This window comes from Leishmania braziliensis, chromosome 10, assembly GCF_000002845.2.
Source record: "Leishmania braziliensis MHOM/BR/75/M2904 complete genome, chromosome 10".
NCBI lineage: Eukaryota > Euglenozoa > Kinetoplastea > Trypanosomatida > Trypanosomatidae > Leishmania > Leishmania braziliensis.
In genome coordinates this window covers 8,395-35,879 of record NC_009302.2, presented here as the reverse complement: position 1 = coordinate 35,879, position 27,485 = coordinate 8,395, and the positions used below count along the sequence as shown (strand labels likewise).

General features: G+C 53.2%; 8 protein-coding genes across 8 annotated transcripts; 1 reads left to right on the top strand and 7 right to left on the bottom strand.

The window, feature by feature from the left end:
• Window positions 1–23: 23 nt before the first annotated feature.
• LBRM_10_0100 (conserved hypothetical protein) lies at window positions 24–785 on the bottom strand (the record flags this gene model as incomplete). The annotated part of the gene is made up of 1 exon (XM_001562732.1): window positions 24–785. The coding sequence occupies one exon, from the start codon at window positions 783–785 to the stop codon at window positions 24–26; it is 762 nt and encodes a 253-aa protein (XP_001562782.1).
• A 1,220-nt stretch (window positions 786–2,005) lies between these two features.
• On the bottom strand, window positions 2,006–3,328 carry LBRM_10_0090 (dehydrogenase-like protein; the record flags this gene model as incomplete). Its single annotated transcript, XM_001562731.1, has 1 exon — window positions 2,006–3,328. One exon carries the CDS (start codon window positions 3,326–3,328, stop codon window positions 2,006–2,008), a length of 1,323 nt encoding a protein of 440 aa, XP_001562781.1.
• A 1,620-nt stretch (window positions 3,329–4,948) lies between these two features.
• LBRM_10_0080 (hypothetical protein, unknown function) lies at window positions 4,949–5,980 on the bottom strand (the record flags this gene model as incomplete). Its single annotated transcript, XM_001562730.1, has 1 exon — window positions 4,949–5,980. The coding sequence occupies one exon, from the start codon at window positions 5,978–5,980 to the stop codon at window positions 4,949–4,951; it is 1,032 nt and encodes a 343-aa protein (XP_001562780.1).
• Window positions 5,981–6,561: 581 nt separating this feature from the next.
• On the bottom strand, window positions 6,562–6,996 carry LBRM_10_0070 (putative ribosomal protein l35a; the record flags this gene model as incomplete). The annotated part of the gene is made up of 1 exon (XM_001562729.1): window positions 6,562–6,996. The coding sequence occupies one exon, from the start codon at window positions 6,994–6,996 to the stop codon at window positions 6,562–6,564; it is 435 nt and encodes a 144-aa protein (XP_001562779.1).
• Window positions 6,997–8,700: 1,704 nt separating this feature from the next.
• On the bottom strand, window positions 8,701–9,792 carry LBRM_10_0060 (thymidylate kinase-like protein; the record flags this gene model as incomplete). Its single annotated transcript, XM_001562728.1, has 1 exon — window positions 8,701–9,792. One exon carries the CDS (start codon window positions 9,790–9,792, stop codon window positions 8,701–8,703), a length of 1,092 nt encoding a protein of 363 aa, XP_001562778.1.
• A 794-nt stretch (window positions 9,793–10,586) lies between these two features.
• Window positions 10,587–13,433, bottom strand: LBRM_10_0050 (conserved hypothetical protein; the record flags this gene model as incomplete). Its single annotated transcript, XM_001562727.1, has 1 exon — window positions 10,587–13,433. The coding sequence occupies one exon, from the start codon at window positions 13,431–13,433 to the stop codon at window positions 10,587–10,589; it is 2,847 nt and encodes a 948-aa protein (XP_001562777.1).
• Window positions 13,434–14,166: 733 nt separating this feature from the next.
• On the bottom strand, window positions 14,167–16,542 carry LBRM_10_0040 (conserved hypothetical protein; the record flags this gene model as incomplete). Its single annotated transcript, XM_001562726.1, has 1 exon — window positions 14,167–16,542. The coding sequence occupies one exon, from the start codon at window positions 16,540–16,542 to the stop codon at window positions 14,167–14,169; it is 2,376 nt and encodes a 791-aa protein (XP_001562776.1).
• A 7,383-nt stretch (window positions 16,543–23,925) lies between these two features.
• LBRM_10_0030 (phosphate-Repressible Phosphate Permease-like protein) lies at window positions 23,926–25,407 on the top strand (the record flags this gene model as incomplete). The annotated part of the gene is made up of 1 exon (XM_001562725.1): window positions 23,926–25,407. The coding sequence occupies one exon, from the start codon at window positions 23,926–23,928 to the stop codon at window positions 25,405–25,407; it is 1,482 nt and encodes a 493-aa protein (XP_001562775.1).
• Between the last annotated feature and the right edge of the window lie 2,078 nt (window positions 25,408–27,485).

Genomic DNA, 27,485 nt, shown 5'->3' with positions numbered 1-27,485 from the left:
TAAGACCACGTGGACACAATCACCTACTCGTCGTCACTGTCGGGGAACTGATAGGCGCGCACACTGAAGTCAACGCCAGCGCCATAAAACTTTCCCTTGTTTTTCTGCTTTAGTTTATTGAAGCCCTTACCCTTGGTGCGCATCATCTCCTGATTCTGACGCAGCACAAGGTGTTCCTCACCTGGGCGGTTGTCGCGCAAGGCATCGGCGTGGAACGTCACCTTGGTTGGGTCGATGCGCTGGAAGCGGCGGAAGGTGCCATTCTCGTTGAGGTGATGAGGTGTGCGTTGTGCTGCGTCTTCTGACTCCATCCTCGCCGCCTTCCGCGCTGGCGCTTCCGTTGCGTGAGGTGCTGGTTTCTTGCCAGACGCCGAGTTCTTTGGAACGTGCTCGGTGTCGTCGGAGCTATCGGTGTCTACGGCCGCCTTATTTGGAGCGACCTTCGGCGACGTCTTCTTGGCCGATGGCTTCTTCACTGACTCGTCATCGTGGTTACTGTTGGCAACCTGCGCCTTTTCCACGGCTGGCTTCGGAATTGGCGTTGGTGACAACGTGTTTGCAGCCTTCTGCGGTGGGTGGTGGGCCCCATCACCATAGTCGTAGCTGGTGCTGTTGTCCACCGCTGCAGGGCTAGTCTTTTGCACGCAATACGCCATCACGACCTCCTGCAGGTTCTTCTTGCCGAACGGGAAGCGGGACGGCGCGTCCTTCCGCAGCGCTCTCGCCACGCTCGGGTGCTCCTCAGCGAGGTACTCTGCTACGAGATAATCAACGGCGTGAGACATCGCTTAGGGGAGAAGAAAACGAAGAGGCGGCTATGGAAAGGCTTGGGCCAGAGTAGTGTGCGTGTGTGTGTGTCAGTGATCAAACGACTTGAGTTCCGCATGAGGGGTGCCTATGCAGCACCGAGTGTGGGCAATCACAAAATAATGAGCACAGCACCGCCATGACATGTCCATTCCCCCGTTGAAGGCGCACAGTCAAACAAGTTGGTGGTTGGGAGAGGGGGCAGAGAGAAAAGTTACGCACAAAAGAAGAGTGTCCGCACAGCTGCGGAGTGGACAGACACGTGCACACATGATGTCGTGACAGAAGGGATGCATCAAGCGGAGGGAGGCGGCGGCGGCGTATCAACTCGATGTCGAGTAAAGCGCTTGACAGCTCAAGTTCCCTACCGTGCGTTTGTCGCCAGAGAAGGCATGCAGCGCTGCACGTCAACGACACGTTTACCACACTGTGCATCGGTGAATGACTTCGCATGTACGTATAGGCCTGCCTATGTGTGTGTTCTTTTCCAGTATCCATCATTGTTGGATCGTCGGTGTCGATTGGCATATTCGGTGAGTTTGCAGAAGAGGACGACAGCAAGGTGCGCCAGTGGTCGTGCGAGTCGCACGTCCCTTCTCAGACTATACCGATCAGCCTCGTCACTGCTTCCATCCTGTGCACAGAGAGAAAACCGCATGTCAACCGCGTGTATCGCCAAATAGGACGACCTCATAAGACCATCAGGTCACCACATGACCAAGGAGAGAGAGGGAAGACACGGGGGCAAATGCGCACAGAGCTTCGAATGAAAGTAAGAACAGCGCCCTATAGAAGGGTGCCGATTGGAGGTCTCTAACAGAAAAACAAAAGGGTGCACCAGAATAGCGTAAAGCATAGTGGTGGGTAATGGGTGTGGGCATGTATACAGGCACCACGCAGAGAATGAATAAAACGATTAGGGCAAAGAAAAGAAGTCAGAAGAAAACCAAAATAGTATTGCGTTTATTATCGCAATCCCCGGGTCGCCCTCGCTTGGTCACAGACCTGGTCGACAAAGGGGTCACGATAAGCATTTTTTTTTTTGGGGGGAGCGCTTTCCTACTCCCGCCCCTTTATACCGATCTACAGTGACTGTGGTGGGGGCAGGTGGGCGCATGCGGAGGTACATATCAAGCGCCTCCAATGTGCATACCGCCGCCGCCAGTCAATGAGACGCGGAGGCTTGTGCGCCGCTGCATCACAGCATTGACTCCACGACCTCTGGCAGCAACTTGCCTGTCGGTTTTGAGGTGTCCAGTGCGAAGTAGCGCAGCAAGACGCGTCGGAGGCGCTCGTTGTGCGCATCATCGAGAGCGAGCGGAGAGAGCAGACCGTCGTACTCAGTGCAGTCCGCGTAGAACGAGCCGCTGCGAATGCCGTCCGCCAAGGTGCAGTAGAGCACCACCTCGGCGCCCTCACCTGGAAACTTGAACACCGTTCGCAAAAAAACTTTCATAAAGACGGCGGCAAACGCGTAGATGTCCGTGAGCACCACACCCGGGTGTACCACTGCCGCAACGGTGTCCGTCCCGCGGAGACGCCTCGCCAAATCGCGAGTGTAGCACACAAGAAGCAACTTGGAAAGGCTGTAGTTGTGCGTGTGATGGGGTGACGCAGGATCGCAGTTGGCGGTCATGGCGTCGAGCGCGGTCTTGCATGAGCCTGGCATACACGCGTTGAGGTGCATGAGCGATGCTACGTTAACAATGCGAGAGGGGGCACTGGCCATCACCCGCTCCAGTAGGAGTTCCGTGAAGAGAGCGTGGCCGAGGAAGTTGATCGACAGCACCACTTCGTAACCACGCTTGTTCATCTTGTACGACAGCGGGTTGGCCAATCCGGCGTTATTGATGAGCACATCGATCCGTGGCGTCATTTCCAGCACTGCCGCGGCGCTCTGGCGCACACATTCCTCATCGTTGAGGTTCAGCTTAAGAAAGCGTAGCAACGAGTTTGGGGTGCGAGCCTCCAGCTTCGCGATGGTGCGCAGCGCTGCCGCCTCGAATGGACAACAGAGAATGACGTCCAAGCCCTCGCGCAGAAGCTGGTCCACAACCTCTTCGCCGATTCCACGTTCTCCTCCCGTTATCACGGCAACCGGGTGTGCGCCGAAGCCTGCCACGGAGACACTGGCGGCGGATGTTTTCTTTGCCTTCAGCGCCTTTAGGAACGCCGACGTCTTTCTGAAGTTCTTCGGCGACGACCGCCACGCGCGCAGGGAAGAGAAGCGCACCGAAAAGCCGGAGGCGAGGCGCCGCTGGAAGAAGAACATAACAACGGTATAGCAGGCCAACAAGGCGCCCCCAGCAACGCCGCGGCGGCAAAGTGGATCCAGTATGGCGCTCCCTGCGACAAGGAAGGCGATTTGACAAAGGACAGCGCGCAGCTCCGCGAGCGTGAACACCAACCACGGGATGTAGCAGTTGCCCAGGTGGATCATCTTTCTCAAGCTTATAAGCTGGACAATGCAACCGTTTGTGGGGAGAGCGAGACGTACCGTGAGAGATGGTGGTGAGCACATGCACACAGATCACAAAATATCAGATAAAGTAATGGTCATCGAATACCCAAAACGGCACGCAAACACAACTCTTCTGCTGAGGCCTCTTCGATGAGATGCAGATGTACAGTTGCGTGGGCTTCGAGGAGAGTATGGGTCCGTATGTACATGCGTCTGTGTGCATGCACACGATCAAGTGCGTCGGAACACATCGTTGTTCAAGGAAGTCGATAGGAGAGTGGGAAAGGGGCAAGGGGAGGAAGGATGTGCTTGACGCTTGTGAGAGGAGAAGAGTCGCTATGGCACATTATTGCAGTCGAATGCGCTCGAGTAGCCGTTGACATGCACCTCAGCTAGGGCGCACGAACATGCACACGCGTGAGACAGTCGTTTAGTTTTTGCTTACTTTCACCTTTTCGACTGTTTTGAAGCGGGATAACCGACGCAGCGACGCAGGTAAGCGGCCGAGAGGTGTGGCTCTGGGCGGGAACATGGTGGGGACGGTACATCTTCAAAGAAGCAGAGCAGAAGACGGTGGTACGACGTTAAGGCAGAGGAGGAAAACGATATGCACACGCACACGGCACTCGCTTTCTACTCTCCATCTTTCTTTGCTTGATCGTCTCTCCGTTTACGCTGCATCCTCCACTGTAGTGGTAAGCAGGCATTTCTCTTTCCAACATGTCCATTCTGTTATACAACATGACTGCATCCCCACTCTACCCCACGACCCTGTCGCGGTCCTATCGCGCGGTGCGAAGCAGCGCTAGACACACGCGCTACAGCAATGTGCCGACCCAGTCAGCAGAGCACGGCCCCAGCCTCAAACTCTACCCTTTCCAGCTGCGCAGTTCTCCTCACAGCCGTTCCGATCATGCCAGCCTCCACCTGGCGCACGCTTAGGGGTGGCGCAGGCACTCCCCGCGACTAGGCCGCGAGGGCTGGGTGAGCTGCGTTCCAGTCACGCTGGCACTCTACCCATCATGTGGATGACACAAGCGTGCCCGCTGTCGCAGGTCGCTCCGATGCAACGCCATCTAGGACCGGGCCGCCGGCATCTGCAGCGATACATCGCTCTGACCTCCGCACATCGTAGGTTCGTGGCCCTGTTAGCACCCGAAGAGGTGGCTCGACATCGGCAGGGATGGAGGGGGGTTGCCTCGCTTCCCTACACAGGCTGAGGGTACTGGGCCCTGAAATCATGCACTGGGGCGTTGCTCAGCCATCAGGGCAAGGGAATGTGAGGATGAAGCAAACAAGCAAACAGAAAAAATGGCTACAACATGTCGATTACAAAGTGCACGTGTCGAGGATGTGCTGTGGGTGCGGTGCAGGATGTTTTCAGTTTTGGCACACCACCCGCAGTGCGGTGTGAGTTTCTGTGGGATGTGCGTGTGCAGGCGTCTCGCCACCTCCCTCTCGACGGCGATTACGGGGACATGCAGCCCACTGCATGGAGGGATGAGGAAAAGGAACAGAGAGAACGAAAGAGTTCACAAAGATACGCGTACAGGATCGAAGCTGACTTGTCACCATTGGGTACTACTGCTGAGAGTACGCAGGAGAAAGCTCAAGCAGAAGTGTATGCCAATTTTCCTTGAGGACGAGAAGAAAAACAGTGACACTATAAGCAGACCTGAGTTATACTACCGTCCAATCGTATACCATCCCACTTCCGGTGCTCGTGCATACGCGGACCCCGTTGTGTCGGCTAGGAAGGACAGCCGCATCCAGTACCGTGTCGCCAGAGTGTTGCAAGGCTGCTATGGTGGTCATGTGCAACACGTCAAAAACGCCAGTCATATCAGACGCCACCAAAAGTGATGCCCGTGTGCCAATCGCTGATTTGATGCGCAGATAGGATGCCGATGTTGCCTCGCACAGGGGAGCTGATACATCACGTAGGTCGTAGGCACGCAGTGTGTAGTCTTCATCAAAGGTTAGCAGCTGTCTGTCGCCTGTCACACCACCATTCAACAAAGCAGAAAAGAAGAGGATGTCAGAGGCGCGCTGTCGTCGATCAGTCAACGCAACGCCCTTGGTGCTTAGAACAAGGGCACTGTCCTCGGAGAAGGCTATGACGTCAAGCGGGCGACCTAGGTCACCGCTCACAAGCGTTGACTCAGACACCCCACCTGCGAGGGCCGTCGCAAGTGAATATCGGTGTACCGCGTGAGTGCCAGGGTCGTACTTCGCCGCCTCCACTAGCCACACGGCGGAGCCAAGGAGAGACACGGCGGAAGTGCGGCGAAAGTGCGCCCGTCGAGGGCACGCCGTAACTTGCTCGCCGTCCCCTTGTACATACACAGACGTGCTCCACCGATTTCCTCTGCCACGAGTCACTACTGCGAAGGCTGTCTCTATTGCCTCGATCTTCGAGACGTAGTCGACGTCTGGATCGAGAACCAACGGCGGGCACGAACTGGAGAGCAGCTGCAGAAAAGAAACGCTCGAAGAACGTACCGACACATCCAAGGTGAGAAGACGACCCCGTGAAGTTGTCTGGTCAGCACCAAACGAAACGAAGCATGACCCCTGCACATATGCTCCGTCAGGGGTCCTTGTCGATTGGCCGTTGCTTAGCCGCACGAGAGGGAAAGGGGCCTGATACCCAATAGACTTGGTTACGATGCAGCCATATGAGTCCGAGAAGAAGTCACACTCCTTTGACATCGCCCTCACACCGTCGTCTACAAAGGTGGAACGGCTCTGCCACCTGGTTGAATTCCCCCGTGCAACAACCTTTCTGCGCGACGCCCCACAACGCGTAAGAGAGTCGTAGGTATGGGCAAGACCCTCACTCCTTCAACGATAACTGCCGTACGGAGGATAAGTTCGCGTGCCGTATGTTTGTGCTGCGCTTTTACCATCCCCAGGAAGAGGGGGGAGGGCGATCGCGTGAGAAAAAGCAAGCAATTGAAATAAGTAACAGAGAATGAGTCGCAGGAAGCAAGAGAGAGAGAGAGAGAGTTTCTTGTCGAAAGGATGCAACGTGTCTAGGAGGTGCCTGTGGTTTCAATGAAACTTGCTAGCGCCCTCACTGAACACAGTTGATGGCGATCACTAGCATGTCTGCGGGGTGACCTCCTTTTCTTCCGCAGGTACGTGGGAAAGCGAGAGCTGAAAGCCGCCATAACATGCGCCGGTGCCCGACAAGCTCACAGCGATTCTGCCAACTTTCTTTTTACTGCTTGAAGAGGGAGTACACAGAAATAAAGGAATAAAAGCAATAAAATCACGGAGTGGCCACCACTTTAGATCTGGCTTGGGTACAGGTACACACGGATACGCCGACCAATGGCGGACGCCGGCACAGATGCGCCGTTGAACTTCACGCGCACCATACCGGCGTTACCATGCGGGCGTGTCACGCGACCCCAGAGCGCACGGGTTGTGCTGCGACGTGCGGGCGCCTTGCTCCAGCGTACACACCGCTTGACCTTTTTGCCGTGGTAGACGTAGCAGATGCGCTTGCCCACGTACCACTTGGCGTCCTCGCGGGTGTTGACGTTTTCGACGCGTACTAGTGCAGTCTGCTTGGTCTGACCGTAGAGGCCGCGTGTGTAGCCGGCCAGCGTGCCCTTCATGTAGAGACGAGGTGCCTTGCGGTTGCGGTTCACCTTGCTTGTCTTGGCAGACAGCTGGTGCAGCTTCTTGCTGCGCTGAGAGTGGATCTTTGAGGTAGCCATGTTACTCCTTTTGGTGCGACGTTAGGTGCAGTGATGAAGGAGGCAGGATGTGGCGCCGCGGTGTCGACCTCGGGGAGGAAGAGAGGAAGTAAGAAGAGAGAGTAGGTTAGAGTAAGAGGCAGGGTCAGGTTATACCAAGAGAAGAGAAAATACATCGCACTCAGACTTCTTCTCTCCGCACCACACCAACATTTCCGCCTTACCCTGCATGTAAGGTAAAAGCTGAAGGCGCGCACCATCATCACTGGAGATAGAGTCGAAACTTCCTCCCATCACCTCAAAAAAAAGCCATCGTGGAGTCGTGTGCATCACCAAGAGTGTTGTGTGCCCTACTCAGCAGCTGGAGGGGGAAAGGAAAAACTGAATAGAACGAAGTCGTGTGGTGATGCTTGTGACGTCCTCTATGCGAGAGCACCCTTTCTTTTAAGTGTCACTGCACCACAAACAAGCCTATGCATACAGTCCCACTTCTCCCAGTTCTGCCGCACTGCGGCCAAATCTTGCTTGTCTAGGACGGAACGCCCTGCCGTCGAATCGGGCCATACATCTCACAGACCCGTCGTGATCCTTTTCATCCCTTCCTCGGATGCATGCTGCGCGATCGGCGGCAGACGGGCCTGGATGGGCTGCATGCCTCGATCCCAGAGGACCACGCCCAGGGTCCTGCTCGAGGGCGGAAGCGCTGACGTCTGCCGTGCAGGTGACAGGAAGTGGTCTAGGTGCATGCCAGATAGCCTCGAGGAGGAAGCCGGCCATCCTCAGGTCAGAGCACTCTGAGACCCTGCCCTCGGCCCGTGTGCCGTTCTTCGCCCTCAGTTCCTTTAAACCGCAGAGTGCACTGTGAAAAGTTTTCGCACCACATTATGGGCGGCTGGAGGACCCAATGGCGTGGTGCGGTGTGTTCTCGTCGCGCTTCCGGCACCTTTCACTCATCACCCGCTTTGTCGGGTATAGGAGAGGGCGTACATTGCACCCGCATGTATTGGGAGGCTGATTGGGGTGCGTCTATGCGCGTCTTTCGCGGTCATTCCTCTTGCCTTCCTGGCCTCTCGATGCTTTTCGTGGTTGTGATACACCATGCCAGCTGCGGTTGATAGCACGTGCGCACAGTGCTCGTACTAGTGGATCATGGAGCCTGTTTCAGGATGGCGTTGTTGCTTGGGGGACTCGCTATCTCTATTTTTCTTCCACTAATAACACGGAGGGGCACGTGTCTGGATGGCTTGACCACACGTCCCGCGAAACAGGACGCTGCCATTGCCCCTGTGGCAGCACGGGCATTCCGCATTCTCCTGAACCCTAACACTCTTGACAGAATTAGGCGTGTCAAGCGAGAAGGGTCCGTGGATAAGTATGCGCACGTGCACGAAGAACTCACCGCTTGTCGTCTTCAAGGGGCACAGGGAGGAAGGGGGCAGCGGGAGACACCTGACCGGGGAAGTCAATGCAGCGTGAGTGAGATGTGCGCAGTTCGATCATTGTAAAATGAGGTGTTGTTTGACTCTGCAGAGATGCGCGAATCCCGCGTAGCATCATGCGAAAGCGGGAAGCGAGCAACAGCGTGGCACAACTTCCTTAATGAGCACAGGCGCAGAGAGGCGGCTCTGCGTTTGCCATTCGTCACGTCGAGGGAGGTGCGGACGGAGCGAGAGGTTGTGGGGTGCAAGCAGAACCTACAGAGGCCAGCAGGGCGTGCAGAAGAGTTCACGATTGCGCGCCAAACACACGTGAGCCGACGCTCCGCAAATGACGCGTGATGGCAGTATGCACTTCCTCCCGTGTGAGACGCCGCCCGTCGTCGCCGAAGCACATGATGTGATGCCAGCCTGGAAGGTGTTCGCAACACCACATGTATGTTTGGCGAACCCTTTTCTTGTAGTCGCCACCGGCGGTCTCGTGAATGTCAAGCTGCTTCCGAGTCGCATCACGCCTCATTGCCTCGAGGGCCGCGGCGGGCGGTAGATCCAAGTACAGAACCGATGTCGCCCTGGGCAGTCCGAACAACTCCACCTCCATGAACTCGAGGTCGCTGATGAATGCCTCCCGCTCTTCTGGGGGTAACTTGGAGGCCTGATGCCCGAAGTTCGCCGTATAGTACCGGTCTAGAACCACCGAGCTGCCTCGACGCAGCCAAAAGTGCAGCTGACGAGCACAGCCAAAGCGATTAAGGGAGTAAAGGAAGCTGAAGAGCTGCGGATTAAGTTCATTGATGGATCCTTTCTTGCCAGAAAGCACCGTCCGCACAAGTCCCCCGTACAGACCTCTTTCGTATGGAAAGTCTAACGCGTGAACCTCGCCGCCAGATGCGTGAATTTGTCGCACCAGCAGCGCTGCCTGCGTCTCCTTGCCGGCGCCATCACCGCCCTCAACAACTATCACATCTGCAGAGGATGGTGACGGCGCCACTGAAAATAAAGACTCGATTACCGCTTTCCTGGAAGACACGCTGATGTCTGCTGCCGCGTGCATCAGTGGTGTCAGGGTTGCGGAGGGAGTGAGGATGAGAGTAAGCACCTCCGCTATAAAAACGGCGTACACCACATCGGCGTCCTCAATGGTCTTCTTCTCAGTAAGATAGCACACAAAGGTGCCCTTCATATCGTCCAGCTCGTCGCGAGCAGGTGGCGGGGCGTGCAACGCCCCACCGTAGCGCGTATGCCATGCCGTTTTCAGGTCTGTCTCGGCACCTTCAGAGACATCCACATACACTACCTCGGCATACGACCTGGAGGCGATGACTCTGATATGCTCGCTCAGCTCTGCAGAAGCGATATCGCTGAAAACGACCGCGCGCATCGGATCCGGTGTTCTGGTCGCACCTAGAAGTGACTGGGTTTCTAGCCGCGTATACTGTCTTCTCCACAACCCTGTGGCGCCTCTGTGCCTATCCGTGTGTGAAAATGACGCTCAGTGTATATGACTGAATTTGTACTGCGCGTGGGGAAAAAAGGGAAATGAACGACCTCGATGCAGTGGTTGAGTCTCGTAGAGACGCCTTCACAAGTTGTGGCGTCTGCAGAAACCCTTCGCTGACAAGCACCTCTGTATGTGCGTGTGTGGGTTTGTGCAAGTACAGCCATTGCGCACGACCATGAAGAGGTGACAGAGTACTAGTAGAGAAGCAGTGGGTGATAACGGTAGAGAAGCCCCTCACACACACCACCCGCAAGCGAAATCGCATCTCGGACGGCGGCGAAATTGAGAACGTTTTTTTTTTTCGTTTCAATGGAAACGCGAAGAGCACCAATGACAGCCACTACCACATTCGTTGGTTTGATAAACCGAGGCAGTAACGGCTGAGAATCCGGCACTCAGTGACAGTCCTCAAGACTTTCCAAGTCACCGCCGAGGGAATGGGCTGACACGGAGAGCACATGACAGCTCTCTCATGGTGCGTCACACGCAGATAGAAAAGTAGAGAGAAATACCGAGAGCCATGTCTGTCTGTAGGGCCCGATTACAGATTGAAGTAATACTGCACGGAGTGGTGTACGCGAGGAAGACAAGCAGTTCGCCTCCCGAGCTCCCCTCCCTCCCCCGACCTCTACCCAAACGTCTCATCTGAGCGTCAGCCGGGGGTGAGGTTGAATTTACTTCACCTTGAACCATTCGTGCCGGCACGCCGCCGACGCCTGGCGAACCCTTCGCTTGTGATCGCCCAGAGACTGCTTCGTGGCAAGCAGGATGTGGTCACGCGCGCGTGCCAGCTCGGTCTTCTCTTCTTGTGAGCAATTCCCCATCAACAACGAGGCGCCACGGGCGAGAGACGTGATAAGGTGCAAGCTTCGGCACCGCACGGTAAGCGCCTCATCTTTGGTGCCCTCAAGCAGCGCTCGTACACTTGACTCGTTGAATAACACAGAGCGAGCCAAAATAACGCTGTCGCTGCACTTAGTGTCAACGCTGCACAGCAGTGCGCGAGCCAGCGCATGCTCGTTGTTTGAGCTACCGCTGGTTAGTTTGCGCACTACTTCCAGAAGGTCTACGAGACACGCTTGTACCCGCACTTCTGTCTCCTTCTCAACGAGGCACTGAAGAGCTAAACACAACGCATGGTTAGGCTGCACCGAATGGCTCATGTCACACCCCAAGAGCAACTGCAAGACGGAGGGGCGCTCAGCTGTACGAGCGGCCAAGAACGGTACATACGAGAAGGCCTCCTCCACCGCTGCGCTCTCGCAACACGAGGCAGGGGTCGCTGCCCCTAGGTGCTCATACAGGAAGGAAGAGACCACCTCGTCACTACCGGCGCGGCCTGCTAACATTTTGCCCCACAGAATGGCAACTGCCACATTGAGGTGTCCCCTTGTCAACATGCGAGTGAGCAATGCTGGTGTGTCCTCTGGGAAAACCTGGTTGATAAGCATCCCCGTAACACCCTCCATCCCTACTCGGCGCCACGCTTGGTGGTCTGCAGCGATGAGACCAGCAAACTGTTCCGCCGTGATTGCCCAGTTGTACTGCATGCAGTGCACATCTGTACGACTGCTCACTACCGCCGCAATTCCAAGTAAGGAGAGAGATCCCACTGTGGACAGCAGCTGTCCACACGTATCGACGCTCAAATTAGCAGCCACAAGACATGCGCACTCAAAGAACTCAGGCGGCACGTCATTGCGGCCCAGCGCCGTCATCATGTGATCAGCGGCGTCATCCTTTAGCGCGCACCCGAGGTGCTGCAGTGCCTTTTGCAAGGCTGCCGCCCGCTGCTCCGCTGCCATTCTTCGCATCCACTCGTACTTGGCTGACAAGAAGCCATCGTCAAATACGAGGAGCAGCGCTGTCAGCGAGGTACTCGCCAGTTCACACACAATAGCGAGCGCCTTCTCGGGTGGTGCTAATGGGTTGCAAAGAAGGCGCGCCAGTGCTTCCTGCACCCGCATCGCATCCACGGCAGCGTACTCGCGCAGAAGTCTGCACACCTTTGTGGAGACCTCAGCAGTGTTATGAAGTGCCACCCACACAAGGGTGTCAACACCGTCGGACGACACCTCTGCCGGCATCCAAGGCTCTATAGCGGCAGAGAGTTTCAGTACAGAAACCAGGAACTCACAGCCGCACATGAGAGCAAAGTCGTCACTGCAGGTCTCGTCCCCAGCGGTCCGCCAACTCTTCGAGTAGCCGGTCATTGCCTCCACAACCAGTGGCGTGGTTCTCTCGATGCTACGGCGGAGTTGCTCTCTGTGGGTTTCGCCCGGAAACGTATTCAAGCCGTCGAGCATGCCGCTGGCAAGAGCGGCGAGTAGAATAAACGCGCTGGTTGGGCGCTCCGTCCCCTCGATGGACATCGCGAGCATCGAGAAGAGGTATGAGGAGATAAAGAGGCAGCAATCCCACGCTCCGGTGAGGATGTGGACCACCATTGTTGCATAGGCAGAGCAGATGAACGGGTCGGCGGTAAGTGAGGCCAAAAAACCCTCCACCACGGGCCCAAAGATATCCAGCGCCTCCGGCTGAGTTTTGACATTGCACTGCTTGCTAACACGACCGAGAACTTCACAGCACATGAGGAGGCACCTCGTCAACGACACGTTCGGTGCACGGTCGGCAAAGGAGGACAGCTTGATCACTTCGCTCTTCATGTGAAGCACGAGCGACCGGTAATGCGGCACCATATCCTGCGAGTGGTACGTGTCAAAGCAAGTGAGCAGCACATCGAGTACGTCCTCCTTGACAGTGGTGGACGGGGAGGCGAGCTTGCTCTGCATGAACGGGATGCAGAGTTCCTTGTAGACAGCGAGGCAGAGGCACCGCTTCAGGCGCATACGCAAATCTGTCTTGGTTACCTTGCAGCCTGGCGGCTGCACGAACACTACAGGGAAATAGCTGGAAACGCTCTCAAAGTAGTCGTCAACAACAGTGGCGAAGGCCTCTCTTGCGGAGCGCGTTGCCGCCACCATGTGCAAGTCAAAGGTCAGCAACACGAGCTCAGGGTCACTCTCGCCATCGATGAGCTCAAGCAGCGCCGCTAGGGTGTTGCCATCGCAGAGACCCACAGTATTCTCTGTGAAGAGAAAGGACATGATGCAAAAGCACTGCTTGCGGGTGTTTAGTGGTAGCTGCTGAACGCGCACGTGCTGTGTAAAGGGGGCGCCGACAATGTTGAATAGCTCCTCATCGCACGCATATTGATCCATCATGTCAGAAATGAGCAGCGCAAGCAAACTCAGGGTCGTTGTCTGGAACTCGTGCTGTGCCAGTTTCTCCGCAAAAAATGCAAAGAGAAGCCGAACCTCGGCCTTGCTGAAGTCAGCCCGACCTGCAGCCACAGATGCGAGCAACCGCATTGCCGGCTGCACCTTCTCTGGGGTGCACAAGTGCTCTCGCATGCTTTCACAGATGGAAAGGAGTGAATGAGAACGCAATACCTCTTTCACGCCATCGGATGCAACGCCATCAGCTTCGATGGCTGCCGCAATCTGCTCCTCGATGTTCATGATTTTTCATGCAGCGAAACGAGCAGTCTTTGAGAGTATGATCTACTCCTTACGGTTAGCGTCGCCTGCAGGAAGGGGGGGGAGGCAGGCCGTGCGGGAAAAGAAGACGCACTCGTATGTGCTACGGAGCCAACCTGCACTTAAACGAAAAAGACACGTATTGGGAACAATCTGACGAAAACTGCGTGTGACAAGGTGTGCGCCTGACCAGAATCAACTCGCGTTCCAGATCCAGGAAGAGGGCGAAAGGGTCAATCGCAATAACTGCGCACGAACACTGACCCGCGTTGTCACTGCACTTGCCTTTCAACACCCATTATCAGGCAGTGACATAGTACACGAGGAGGAAGAGAGAAAGAGCGGAAAGAGATGGTAGATCAGTGCTTGGCGAGGTGGTTGACGGGAATGGTAGAGGTTGAGGAAGAATGCAAGCCTAGGTGTCAGTGGCGGTTGAGTGGATAGTGTGAGAGTATCCAGCATCTCTCCGCGGGCATGAATGCGGGAAGAAGTGCCACTCCACAAGGTCTTCGCCACTACCATCGTTCTGGTTTGTGCATAGGCAACTGTGCCCAGAGCACGCTAAAGCATGAATGAGGAAACACAGAAGAAAAAAAGAGCAGACAAGAACGCGTGCGGCTGACCTCACGTGCTGTGGTGGCGTTCGTTTTATTTCCCTAATGTCTCTCTGAACAGTGCGATGGTGGCTCTTCCCATTCCTGACTGGCAAGTCGTGCTACTCTTGAGAGCCGCAGGGAAGAACATGCACAACGTAGCTTTCATCAGCGATGGCGACGAGACGCGATGTTACACCACACCGAACGTGGAAACGAGGCAGCCTCAGCTCACCGGCACAAAGAGGAGTGAGCATGCATCGCGTCACGTCCCGTTCAGCTGGCCCGATTTGAAGTGACTTGCGTGTTGTGGCAGCACACAAAAAGTTGTCGGCCTGTGGGTCCAGCGACAGTTCTCCAATGAACAGAGCACCGGTTGCGTTGTAAATGGAGATGTCCAACGCGAGAGGCAAGCCGTATGGTGTAACCAGCGGATAGTTTGCGGTGACCTGCACCCCTAAGTCCTCGATGTAGACCGTTGGGATGCACACGTCAGAGTATAGGCGTGTCGCAGTGCGCTGGGGAGCGAAAAAGACGCGTATGAAGCCTGGGTTCAGCCGTCCAAGACGTGTGGCTTGAAAGCGAACCACCATCGTCACGCACTCCCCTTCTTCAAGGTACGAGCTTTCCTCGCCACAGTAGCACGACAACACGTCAACGTCATCGCCGCCAGTGACCTCAGCGTGGAGGAATGTGATACCCCGCTTCGCGGTACAGCGGAAGGTGCAGCATAGGGTCACGGTGTCACCCAGCTGAAAGACAAACTCTTTAGCCGTCGTTTCCTTTGTGAAAAAATAGAGGGCACAGTCATCCTTCCAGTTAGTGATCAGTGGGGAACTGAAGATGTCGGCAGCCTTCACGAGTACACTCTTATCGTACTGCACATACGACAGCCTTGTAGACGGGACAGAGAGTGCCGCCGCCGCGTCACCCCAGAGGCTCTCACCCATCATTGAGTGTTCGGCGTTGAAAGGCGGGTCAACCGATATTTGGAGTGTTCTGCAGCAACTGACGCCGCCGTAGCGATCTGCGGAGTATTCAAAGGTAACGGGGAGGCGAAACTCAGCACAACGAATGCAGGCAATACTCACAAGGAGATGCACAGACTCGCCAGAGGCGACATCTGGCACCGCAAAGTGCACCTGCCCGCAGGTCTCCGTGACAAGGAGTGGCTCGTTTGCGCTGCTCCAACACACAACTCGGAAGAGCTTCGGCTCGTGCGGAAGAGTCATACAGCCATTCCGCACCCCCAGCGAACCACACGAAATGATGATGTCGCACTCGGCGCACTCTCCCTCGACGGCTTGAAGAAGAGAGGGGCACTTCACCCTGAAAATGGTCGGTGGATTCGACACCTGGAGCACCTGGCGAGATATTTTCGCAGAGAAAACCACGCGTGTGCTTGTTGCTGGCATACCCCCAACACTTGAGCTCCCAACGGCGAAGCGCCACCGTGTGGCAACACGAACCCCGCCAACATGGACGTCGGCCGCCAAGCTAGTGCACAGCAGCTCTCCACTGTGTGAAAGCGGCACGTCGACGACGAGCTCTTGTGGGCTCGCGACACACAGTGTAACAGATCGAGCAGGGCTAAATGGCAACTGGGTGTCTGCGGTACCAGCCACGGATGTGTAAGAAAGGGTCAGCATGCACACATCGACGTTAATACACATTACAGAAGTAGAAAAGAGCATGATCACCACTCGTGCTGAGTCTCCAACCACCTTAGCGCCCTCTTCGTCAAAGTAAGCGATGGCGGTAAAGGGAGCCTGCAGCCTTTCCTTCGGGTACTCCAGAACGACGTCACTTTTGAGACGCCCCTCCAACTCGCGCATACGCAGATGGTACCTTTCCTGGTCTGCGTAGCCTAGGGCATCAACGCAGCCATGCAAGAGGAGGGCAGCCGTCAAGCGCGGGGACTGCACACTCCAGGAACTGGCAGCACCCCAGGCCATTTCAGCTAACCGAGATATGATCATGCCGCTCGCCTTCAACAGGATGCGATCGATCACCTCCACATCAGGTACACCGTCAATCAGCTGGTCACCGACGAGAAGCGTGAGATAATCAACCTCCGTCTCGCGAGAAGACACCAGTGTTTTTGCCTCTTCCAGAATCCGAGCGATCCGACAACGAAAAGCGTTTTTGTCGAAGGACTTCCACAACGCAGAAGCGTGATTGTACAGGAGTTCCTCCTCTCCAATATATAGTGGCGCCTCGACGACGCTCCCTTCCTTACGAGACGGCAAAAACGCATCACAATCTTGCAGTGCCTGCGCGGCTGCAACAAGATAATCACAGCGCTGCCGCACCGCCAGGTTTTCCGTTTTGCGAGCCAGGTACTCGAGCCACTCCGCCTCCATGGCTTTTGTGAGAACAAAGACAACTGTCTGGCATTCATCTTTGACGCTGCCACCGTAAGCCAGGCTAACCCAAGCTGTAAAACATCGTATTTCCTCGTAAACCTCCGAAGAACTGCTGAGATGACCCCCACTCATAGAAATGCAAAACAAAAAGTGCCACAAAAAAACAGATCCACACAAGCGAGCCTGAAAAGAGGGAAACAAAGGAAACAGAGACTTAATTTTGCGAAGACCCGACAGCATCTGCACCCTTGCGCTTGAAAAGTCGTGAAGCACCAAGTAATGCCATCCAATTTTGAAATGCAGTCGTGGAAGAAGAAGCTGCTGCTCAGGGTCGTCTTTAATCCTCTTTTTTCGATCACGGAGTCGATGCACCTCACCCTTGTGATATGCAACTGTACTCTCAAACACAAGATGCTGCAGGGCCGCAGTACCCCTCCACATGCCGTCCTCCCTTGTTTGTAGTGCACATCCGGCGAAACGGCTTCCGAGCAGGGATCTCAACCTTTTTTCAATGTTGTCACTAAGCCTCTCCTTGCCGTCCGCGTTCGCCTTCAACACCGGAGCAAATACGATGTCGCAGTGAATCGATTCGACCGCCGCTCCGAGACAAAGCACAAGCTCCTCAGCGGCTTTTTCAGCTGTCGCACCGGCGCCGAGACGATCCAGGAAGCAGACCAAGACGATACAGCTGAACAATGAACTTTGGTGCTTATGGCACCAATTGCTTCGCAGAAGCTGACGTGCACCACACGATGGCTCTGATTTTATTGCTGTATTAGTGGCAACTTTGTCTGTGCAAACAACAATCATGCGCGGCGATGCTTGCTGTAGCATCTGGGACACTGTTTCAGCATCTTCGACAGGCGACGCCACGACGGCCACACAAAACCGAGGGCTTACGTCGCAGTAGAAACGGTACGAGGCATCGCTATACACAGTGGTAAGGAAGTTCATAACTGCACCTGAAAGAGCGAGAAGAGTTAGCACAAATAAAAGAATGACTCATTCCCTAGAATTACCTAGCATATATTGTTTTGGGGACTAGACAATTAAGCAATTGTAGCACCTTTGCTTGTATTTCTCCCGGCCAACTAGAGACAATGGTGATAATAAGAGAGTAAAGAGAAGAAACAGGTAGCATGAAGGCAATGAGTGCGCAACGCTGCTTCTTTTCGTAATGATGTGAGAACGATGTAGAGGTATCGACAACGTGCCAATGCCTCAAATCTAGCTCAGGAGATGACGCAAATTGACCATTTACCGGTGGAAAAAGTGCCTCTAGCACAAGAAAAAACATATGTCGCCTCGCCATCGACGTGATCTTACGTCACCATCTACAATGTTGTTTCGTCGGTGTTCTTTCATGTTTTCGATATGCGCTAGAACCTTCCCCATTCGGTACGAGCAGAACAAGCTGACAGACCTTTCCTTTGTGGTGAGAGAGAGGTTGAAGTGATCTCGGCAGTTGTGTACTCAAGATGCAAGTAGTCCTACGGATCTGCAGACAAAAATGTGGCTGGTCTACCCCTGCCCCTAGAGAATAACACTCCAATTTAAAAGCTGCACGTCCTTTTCCTTACCCCAACATTAGCAAAAACCCGAGGTCCGGCTCAGAGTCCGTGAAGAACCCCTGAAAGAAGAAGTGTGTGCCCTTTCCACGAAGTAATAATTTCCCTATTTTAGCACACTTCGAAGTTAAAGAGGGGGTTTGACACTGATATGGAGACGAGAAAGCAAGAAATCTCAAGAAACAAAACATCTCCCCTGAAGGTGGCTCAGAAACTATTCATAGGAAGATTGTATATAGAGACAACCAAGAAAAGCGAATACTAGCATTCCTTCAGAAGGGGATGAGCACAAACACAGCGAAAAAAAAATCCGCTACATAATACAGCAATGAAGCCCAATATTACATTCAATATCCACAACATTTGTTTTAACAGCGATGATTTTCCCCAGAACAAGCACTTCATAACCCATCTGAGCAAGTAGAGACTAGGTAGCAACAAGGAGTGCCACAGCTACGGTCTACACCCTAAAGCATACAGGTGTAATTAGGACAAAAATTCAATCGACAACACAAAACAGAGCAGGGTGTTGTCGATTACACCACTAATGAGTATCACGTGATAATAAAAAGGATCCTCGACGGATACTCAAGATGCGACTACCGACCAGCACCAACAGTCCGTTGGCAGAAAAAAAAATAGACCTTTTAGATAAGACTTTTTGCTCCGTAAAGAAATCAGAAAGAAAATATAATACGCTGGCCGAGGGCTGATGCCATTCTGAACGAAGCATCTAGGAGAGCAGTGATGCAAGAGATAAACAAATGAAAACAAATCTGTTGCTTTCCAATTCAGTACTCTTCCGCATCTCTCCCCCACAAGCTGAAAAAAGAAAGGGTTATTTTGCTACAAACATTCGGCTGTTACTAGAGCGTACTGGCTCTCCATAGTTCAACCTTTCTTTTCGCCCTAAAAGAGGATAAAATATCTCCTTTCCTTGTAAAAAAAAAAAAATAGCGCACTTCTCCACCCACAATCCAATAAGGTAGGCTCACCAGAGGATTGCATACAAATGCCCTGCTGCAAGTCATACAACGCCTCCCTCAAAGCGACACTTCCTTCCATTACGATATCCTACAAATTCTCATTGCCACCAGCATCATCTCTCCAAAAGCAGACCACCGTTTCAAAGCATGAAAAGACGGCTTGCTATTGCAAGTTCTTGAGTCACACTCCCCTCCAAAACACACCCTTATATGCACATACAGCAACAAGTAAGTTCCTCTGCGTACTTAACCAAGACAAAGACTCTATCAGCTGAATTTCTTGCTCATATTCACAACCCTTTGGTGGCGGCCCTGAAAGCGTAAAGAGCTTATTAAGCACAAAAAGCACATTACACAAATTGACCATCAGCCTGTTCACTGTTTACAGTCGCTGCAACTCAATCATTGTGTCACATTTAAAGGCATATCCAGCAGCCCAAACAAGAGTCACAGAACACCAAAATAATAGCATCAGGACTCTTTTGATGGCGCTAGCGGCGTAACTTCTAACCTCCCGAGAAAGCATTATCTCCTGAAAATCACAGAGTTCACTGAAACAGGAGTATCAACAGCTATACAAGCGGCGCATTGCTGCCTGCGCCAGCTGACAAGAAAAATTGTGCCGCTGACAGCTGAATAAAAAGTCATCTTTTGATTGCACGCCCCCTGCCAGAACAGTTTTTTTTTTTTTTAACGGGGAAAACCGAAAGGGAGTGTGTATCACAACAGATTTTTGGGCCCAGTAAAAAAAAAAAAGGGTTTTCAGAGACTGTCGATATTCCTGGTAGCAGCACGGAGATGAGTTTGTCAACAAGAGAAGTGAGTCCCAGCACACGACCGCAAACTGACAAAAGGTGCAGCTGCCTTGCTGGAATAGGGGTAGAAGTGAGTCACTACATTTCACAGAGAGAAAGGCCAAGCAGAGTAAGCACTACACCAAGCCTCTACCTACAAAAGAACACGAGGAGGAGCAATACCATGTAGCAAAAACAGCAACACCAGTGTATGCAAAGCAAAACAATCCGATGCACCACTGTAATCTTGCGAAGGTGGGGAAAGGTGAAGCTGTCTCTACTCGACCACGTGGTGTTTCTCAAAAGGTACATTCCCACAACAGGATCAGAAAAACATGCAGTTAAATTCGATATTGATCCTCCCCATCGTGTTTGCAAACCGCAATCCCAACCTCGACGCTCATACACACTACGGAGTCGCCAAACTGCGGAAATAAGCAAACAACCAGAAATTCGGCTATCAGCCCGTCACGCCAGGGTGGCTTGGTTCGTTGGCGGAAACCGCTAAAATGCCCCCTGCTGAGCTCAGTGGCGCCCCTGTCAAGCACAATCCATGAGGAGATAGCAGCAAGGCATCTGTACGATTGTGAAACAGCTGATTCTCTTGAAACTGCTTGACGTGTAGGCAATCATCTCCCATATTGAGATACTTTGCTGAGATTTGCCTGCCTCGCCAAATCGATCTTAAGAGAAGCTTGTAACGATCTGTGCGGCATGGTTGATGGCAGCGCAGTGGGAAAGCCTTCGAGAAGAACTAAAAGGTGTTGCAACCCAACAAACTCTACGCATTTCATCAGTTCTGTGGGATGGGGGGGGGGGATCAAATGGAAGGCTACTGTCTTCCAGCGCGATAAGGATCCAGCCGAATCATATTTGACATCATCATCATTTTTGAACCCGCTTATTTTCGTGCTCCCCCCCTTCAGATCACGTACACAGGAGGGGCGCCCAGACAAATTTTTCCCCAGCCACTTTTTACCAGGCAATAGGGCACGTGACCGTGAAACACTGGCTGCGTTCACTCTACCGAAGAAAAAACTTCAGGGGCATCTCGCAACAAAACCCCTCTGTTTGGCCACACTGTCTCGTGCCACCGTCAAGCTCAAACCGTGAATTTTGACGAGAGGCAAGGCGAGCCCTTACGAGTGTAGCATAGCGTGCCACCAACTCTGGACAGCTGGTGCGCCTTGCTGGCGACTCGTGTGTCTTTTCTTGTTGCCCCAGCTTCAAATTGTGGACTGCAACACTACAGAAAGACGAGAAGTCTGTGCCGCGAAAGTTTCGCCTAAAAGGAATTCATAGCATCAGTGTTCAGCTTATTCAGTATACCCCCTTCAGCTTGCTTCATTCTCTCCTGTGTTTGTTACATGGATTCTAACAGCAGCGTTTCTTCTGATTTCTTGCAGTTTTACGAAAGCAAATGACACAATGGCTGAAAATCCTCTTGGTGTTGACTGTTCCTCTCGCAATGCATTCGTTTTGCTTACCTCGCACTGCTCCCATGGGCTACTCTGCACGCTACTGTACATCGATAATATTCATTCCTTCAAGTTCCCTGTCAGTTATTCGCTTGTTTTCGTAACTTCTGGCGTTGCTCTTGGTGTTTTTTTTTTTTTTGCATTGATTCCATTTCCCCAACAGAAGTGAAGCATATTGGACCGACATATCCGCAGTTGATATTCCAAGAGTAATTGTATGCGGCACCACCAACCAAAAAAAATAAACCAATATTACATCATTGCGTGGGAAGGGTTTGCCATGTACAGGGTCTTCTAGCACTGATGCAAGTACTTCGGTAGCGAAATGAAAAGCTTACAGGGTTCTAGTGCTATCGGCTATCATAATTGTTCTTTTTTTCTGACTAAATTTTTGTGTGAAAGTGTGTAAGGAGCACCACAACAGCATACACATGCACACCCCGTCATTTCTCCAGCTGAGCAGCTTTACAGCACCGCGAGCTTCAAAAGATAGAGAAGCTGCTGTATAAAAATGAAAGACTGATAAAGCGTTTTTCTCTTACCATTTAACGCTTCTGACAAGCGATACAGTGCTCTTACACCACCTAATACATGAGTGCTTGGCCCTGCTACCACCAGAAGTGATTCGGTATTGGTAGGAGAAAGAGTGCTGCATGCCTTTCTCACAGAGAATGGATACAAGACTCTTAGATACCGTGCACTGAGGTGCTTCCCTATCATCAGATGCTGAGGCTGTTTTCGAAAGGAAGAGGAAAAAAGTCTGTGCGAACCAACGGAATGTTGGCTCTGCTACAAATTGCACTTCAGAGGAAAAGTGCAGATGTTTCCTTTTCGCCCAGTTTCTCAAAGCGAGTATGGAAATTCTAGTGTAGGTTAGGCAACATTTCTCTTGTGCGGCATTTTTCTCCTCCTGTATGCTCAGGTACGGAAATAGCGACGGTAACGTAGTATCGCTGCTTGTGGGCGCTACACAAGAAATGTTTTCCAGACGGTTCAGGTGGTGCGCAAGTAATCTATGGCCCTTGAACGAACTTAGCTTTGCATGGGGAGCGAGGACACGACTGACATTTTATGCGATGCACTTAGATCTCTTTCCCGCGGCAAAAATAGAATGCCTACTACATGATCACATATGAGATTCCTGTGGGTGCTGTAAAAGCGGTGATGGTATCAAAGCGTGTTGTAGTTTCCGACATCCTTATTTGCTGCAAGCCGCTGAACAAAGGTGGTGTTGCTCGCGTGAGCGACTATTTCAAGACGTCGCTTCCAGAGTACGCAGCGGTGTTTATGGGGCTCATCATCAGTGACAGCCGTCTTCAAGGCACAAAGGGAGACGACAAAACCCGAGAGAGCACTTTTAAGGCAGATAGGAGGGCGCGCAGGAGGTACTTTATGAAATAAAGTAGGTGTACTCTCTCTGAGACACATGACGCGGCTGTTTCTTCTCCAACGTACACTACTCCAATGAGAAGTGCGTACAAGAAGTGATTACAAAGGGCATATTTGCGCTGTTGTCTAAGCGGACACAGTGGGTGGGTGATACCGAAGCAGACTTCGTGAAGACTTATCAGGCGTGCCACATCCTTGAGCACATCGGGGACCGTAAATTCCACATGCTGATCCTATACTGCCACTCAGAGAGCATCAATCATACGCGTTAACTGGATCAGAGAACTGTGTTATGCACCGCTGAGGCGTGCGGTACTATATCTGGTGAGCATGTCATGCGCGTCCGTAAGGTGTGCCACCTGGTACGAGAACACCAGAGAGCACGTCGCGTCTTAAGAAGTTATTAAACGAGCCCTCGGTGCCGACATGCTGAACCCTCAGTGCTTTTGCCGGTCTCAGCAAATGCATGTTCCTACCGAGCACCTCAGAGCTCAGCCTGTGTATTGCCACTTGTTTTTTCCTTTCTCTTCAACCCAGCTGCTCTTCACCTTGTCTACTGTCACGAGGGAGAACACTATTGGTGACTTTTTTTTTACTCTCCCGGTTGCGCACAGAAGGCATACGTCATCCCTGACATCTTTTTCTTTTATCTTACCTAAATCATCCAGCTGGTTTCTTCGAGCAGGCAGGCTAAGAGTCACCAGCCCATTCAGCGCTGACACCCAAAGTGTACGCGCTTCCCTCCACTTGTGAAACCTGAGGTATGCTTTCTTGCCTAAAGCATGTGCGTACCTGTTTTTCTATGTTTCATTTAATCACGGCTTTGGCGTCCGCTATTATAATAACCAGCCTCCATAGTATGCCCCAGTTTGTGCAGAAGAAGCGCAACATTACTTCTACTTCCCACCATAGGAAGGAAACAACGCTGGGCCTTCGTCCCTTAGAGCATCTTGGAAGGCGCCGAGTTCATGAGACGCAATCATGCCATATTCGCCACTTGTTTTTATGACCTGAGCAGCCATCCAATACATACACGTCGTATAGAACCCTTCCATCTCACGGCACTAAAATCCCCTGTTGCCCTTCTTACCTGCCCCTTATTTGTTCGCCGACACGCTACTGAAACCCCTTGACCTATCCTTTCCAAAGCAGCTAACTACTGCAACGTGCTTTGGTTTTGTTCTTTTTGCTCTCCCCCTCTGTGGCACTGATCCAACTAGCTTTCTACATTTTTTTTCCTACCCTTACCATCTGCATCCTTTGCTCTCTCCCTCACACTTCTGCTACACGAGAGGAAAAAATGGCGGACGTCAACCCCTATTTGTGGATCGTCATCGTGGGCAGCTTTGTTTCGTTCCTCACTGGCGCCGGTGTGGGCATGAATGACTTGGCCAACGCCTTTGGCACCACGTACGGTGCGCGCATTCTCACCCTCACGCAGATTGTCATCGTAGCCTCGATTTGTGAGTTTTCCGGTGCCGTGACGCTCGGTGGTGAGGTGACGTCGACCATCTCCAGTGGCGTTGCCGACCCCAAGGATTTCGCGAAGCAGCCGTATGTCTTCATGTACGGTATGCTTTGCGCCTGCGGCGCCGCCTTCTGCTGGCTTGCGATCGCCACGTGGCTGCGTCTTCCCGTGTCGTCCACGCACAGCATCTGCGGTGGCGTGATCGGCTTCGCGCTGGTCTACGGTGGCGGTGGCTCGGTGAACTGGGCGAAGAAGAAGAGTGAATTCCCGTTCTTCAGCGGTGTGGCCCCGATTGTCGCCTCCTGGTTCATCTCGCCTGTCCTCACCGGCGTTGTGTCGGCTCTTATCTACGGCCTGGTCCGCTTCCTAGTGCTTCGTCCGAAGAACTGTGTGCGGCGCGCGATGTACACCCTGCCCATCGTTGTGGCCATCGCCTTCTTCCTGGAGTCCTTCTTTGTGCTCTTCAAGGGCGCGTCGAAGCGCCTCAAGTGGTCTGTGGACCGGGCTGCCTGGGTGGCTGCGTGCATTGGCGCCGGCGCTGGCGTGCTCTCGTGCGCGTTCATTCCCCTTCTGAAGCGCTTGGTTGCTCGTGACGAGGCGCGTGCCCTCGCTGCGTCTGAGGAGCGGCCGAGCACGACGGAGGACTCTAATCAGCGTGAGCCACTCAGCGTTGAGGACGTGCGCAAGCCTCGTGAGGTCACCGGCGACGTCGTCAACGAGTCGGAGGCCTCCGACTCGGAGCAGTCGGAGGAGCGCAAGGTGACTGGTGCCAGCGGCCTTCAGGTCCAGCAGTACGAGTGGGGTGCCGAGCGCGTATTCCGCTACCTGCAGATCTTCACTGCCATCTGCGCCTCCTTTGCCCACGGTGCGAGCGACGTGAGTAACGCCGTCGGCCCGCTTGCCGCCATCTACCAGGTCTATCAGTCGGGCAGTGTGGAAAAGAGCTCCTCTGTCCCGATCTGGGTACTGTGCCTCGGTGGTGCCGGTCTTGTTTTAGGTCTCTCCACCTTCGGTATCCGCCTGATGCGTCTGATGGGTGAGGATCTGACTGTCATCACTCCGAGCCGTGGCTTCGCTGCGGAGTTGTCGGCGGCGCTCGTTGTGTCCTTCGCCTCCGGCTACGGCATTCCCGTCTCGTCGACTCACTGCATCACTGGCGGTGTCATCGCCGTCAGCATCGTCGATGTCGGCTTCATGAACATCCGCTGGATCATGGTTCTGAAGATGTACGGCGGCTGGGTGTTTACCCTGGTGATCACTGCCGTTATCTCCGCCATGTTCTTTGCCCAGGGTGTCAGCGCCCCTGCCCTTTAGCTCTCTCTCCTTCGCGTCCGCTCCTGGGCGTGCCAGTTAAATTTGTACGTTGCGAGAAAATTGTTTCCCTCTTTTCTGCCAGCTTTGATTCTTTCTCATTTTGTGGTGCTCAACCATTTGCAATTCTCCGCTGCTCGCCAGACACCGTTTTTTTTTCTCTTTGCTTCACGTGTATTTGAGATTGTCGCAGGTGTGTGTTTGCGCTTTTTGCCGTATTTATGAGTGTTCGAGGCGCATGCGCAGTCGCCCACACTCACAGGCACCTATACACAGACAGGCAGTTGTGAACACTCATCACACACATACACGCACTCATTCACAGGAGTGCGACTTTCAGTGTCCAAGGTCGACTGATTTCCTTTTCTTCCCCTCGCTCTCCCTCTCTCACTCGCTGTAAAGGACGTTGCTTCGGTCCCTTGTTCATGTGTGTTTCAATGTAACTCGTTTGTTTTGGCTCATTTGCTTCTCTCTTCATGCTTTATCTTCATCCTTTAAATCTTTGTGAGTGTGAGTTCTTGCGTGCGTCTGTGGCTCTGTGCGTGCGTATACGTGTTTCTTTTCCTTTCAGCTTAGCGTTCCTCGGTTCTTGTTTTCTCGATGTTGTCCTTCATTCCTTTGCTTCTCGCCGCGCTGCGCTCTCATTAAACAAAGAGGGAACGACCTCCAGACCCCAAGGCATGATGAAGCAACAACAAAAAGCAAAAAAATGCAGAATCGTAGGATGCTCAGGGAACCCTTCGTCTTCGCCTCTTTCTTGTCCTTTGCGTCGCTTCTTTCCTCGTCTATTTTTTTTTTTCGTTTAGCTCTTTTCGCGTCTCTCCGTTTCGTGTCTTCATCTTCCCGTTTTACTTATCGCCGGAAAGTTTCTTTAGGAATCGGAAAACTTCAGCAGGCTAACATTCATTTGCAGCCAAATCCCCTTCCCTCGCAGATGCCGGGAAATGCAGAAGAAAAAGACCATGCTATACGTAATCATTCTCTCTCTGTTTCTTTTCGTTCCCCTAACACTCGCGTCGACTTGTTGTGTGTGTGTGTGTGTGTGGGCGCCCTACTTTGCTCTGATGTACTCTCGTATGATGAGCGAGACCCTTCGTTGCGGCGCACCTCTTTGAAAAAGGAGAAAAAAAAGGAAACGGAGCTATACCAAAAAAGCTCCTCTTTTTCGAGTTTAATGATGCTCAGGGAAAACAGAGTAAGAAGGCGGTGGGCAACTTGAGAGGTGGATGCCCGCGTTTCTCTCTGAGGGAAAACCATTTCAGGCAGTGACTGTGCAGCTGTGTGAAGCGACGACAAAGCGTACAAGCGTTGCCTGACACACTACGGAGACTGTTATCCTTTGCGACTCCCAGGTGTTTTTTCCTCCCTTTTGAGAGTCTTAATGCATCAATGTGACCTACCGACAACGAACAGCACAGAACAGGGCAAGTATCAAATGCGGCTCGTCTCTCTTGGTTGTTGCAGGGTAGGCGTTTTCACGTGTGCGCCTCCGCCCGTACACCTTCTTGACGAGTCGAGGATGTGGGGCGACTGTCTGTGTCTAGAGTAAGTCACCTCGTCCATTTGTTTGAACCGCGGCAAAGGGGGGCTTCAAGTGCGCAGCGCGGCTGCACAATGTGCGCGTGAGCTAAATGCGATGTCACACACACACACACACACTCACGCACGCTTCGCTCTCCCCGGCTATGCTGCGGCTGCGGGTATGCACTGCTTCCTTTTTGAAACTCTCGCACCCTCGACGTGCAACTGGCGTCCTTTTGCACAAACTTTCTCCCTTTCATGTTCTCTAACAGATGAAACCACAAAACACACTGCCTATTCTTTCTGTTTTGCTTGCGCTACGACTCACACGCGTTTTCGTCCACCCACTCGCCTTTCAAGACTGCGGTTTGAGTGTTTACGCGCTTCCCTCTTTTCATACCACCTCACGTCTTTTCTGCACCCACTGCCCCCCCTCCCATCCCTGGGCTCTTTGGCGCTGGCGAGGTGACTGGTGGCGTGCACGGTGGAAACCGCCTCGGCGGCAACTCGCTGTTGGAGTGCGTCGTCTTTGGAAGGATCGCCGGCGCCCGCGCGGCTGC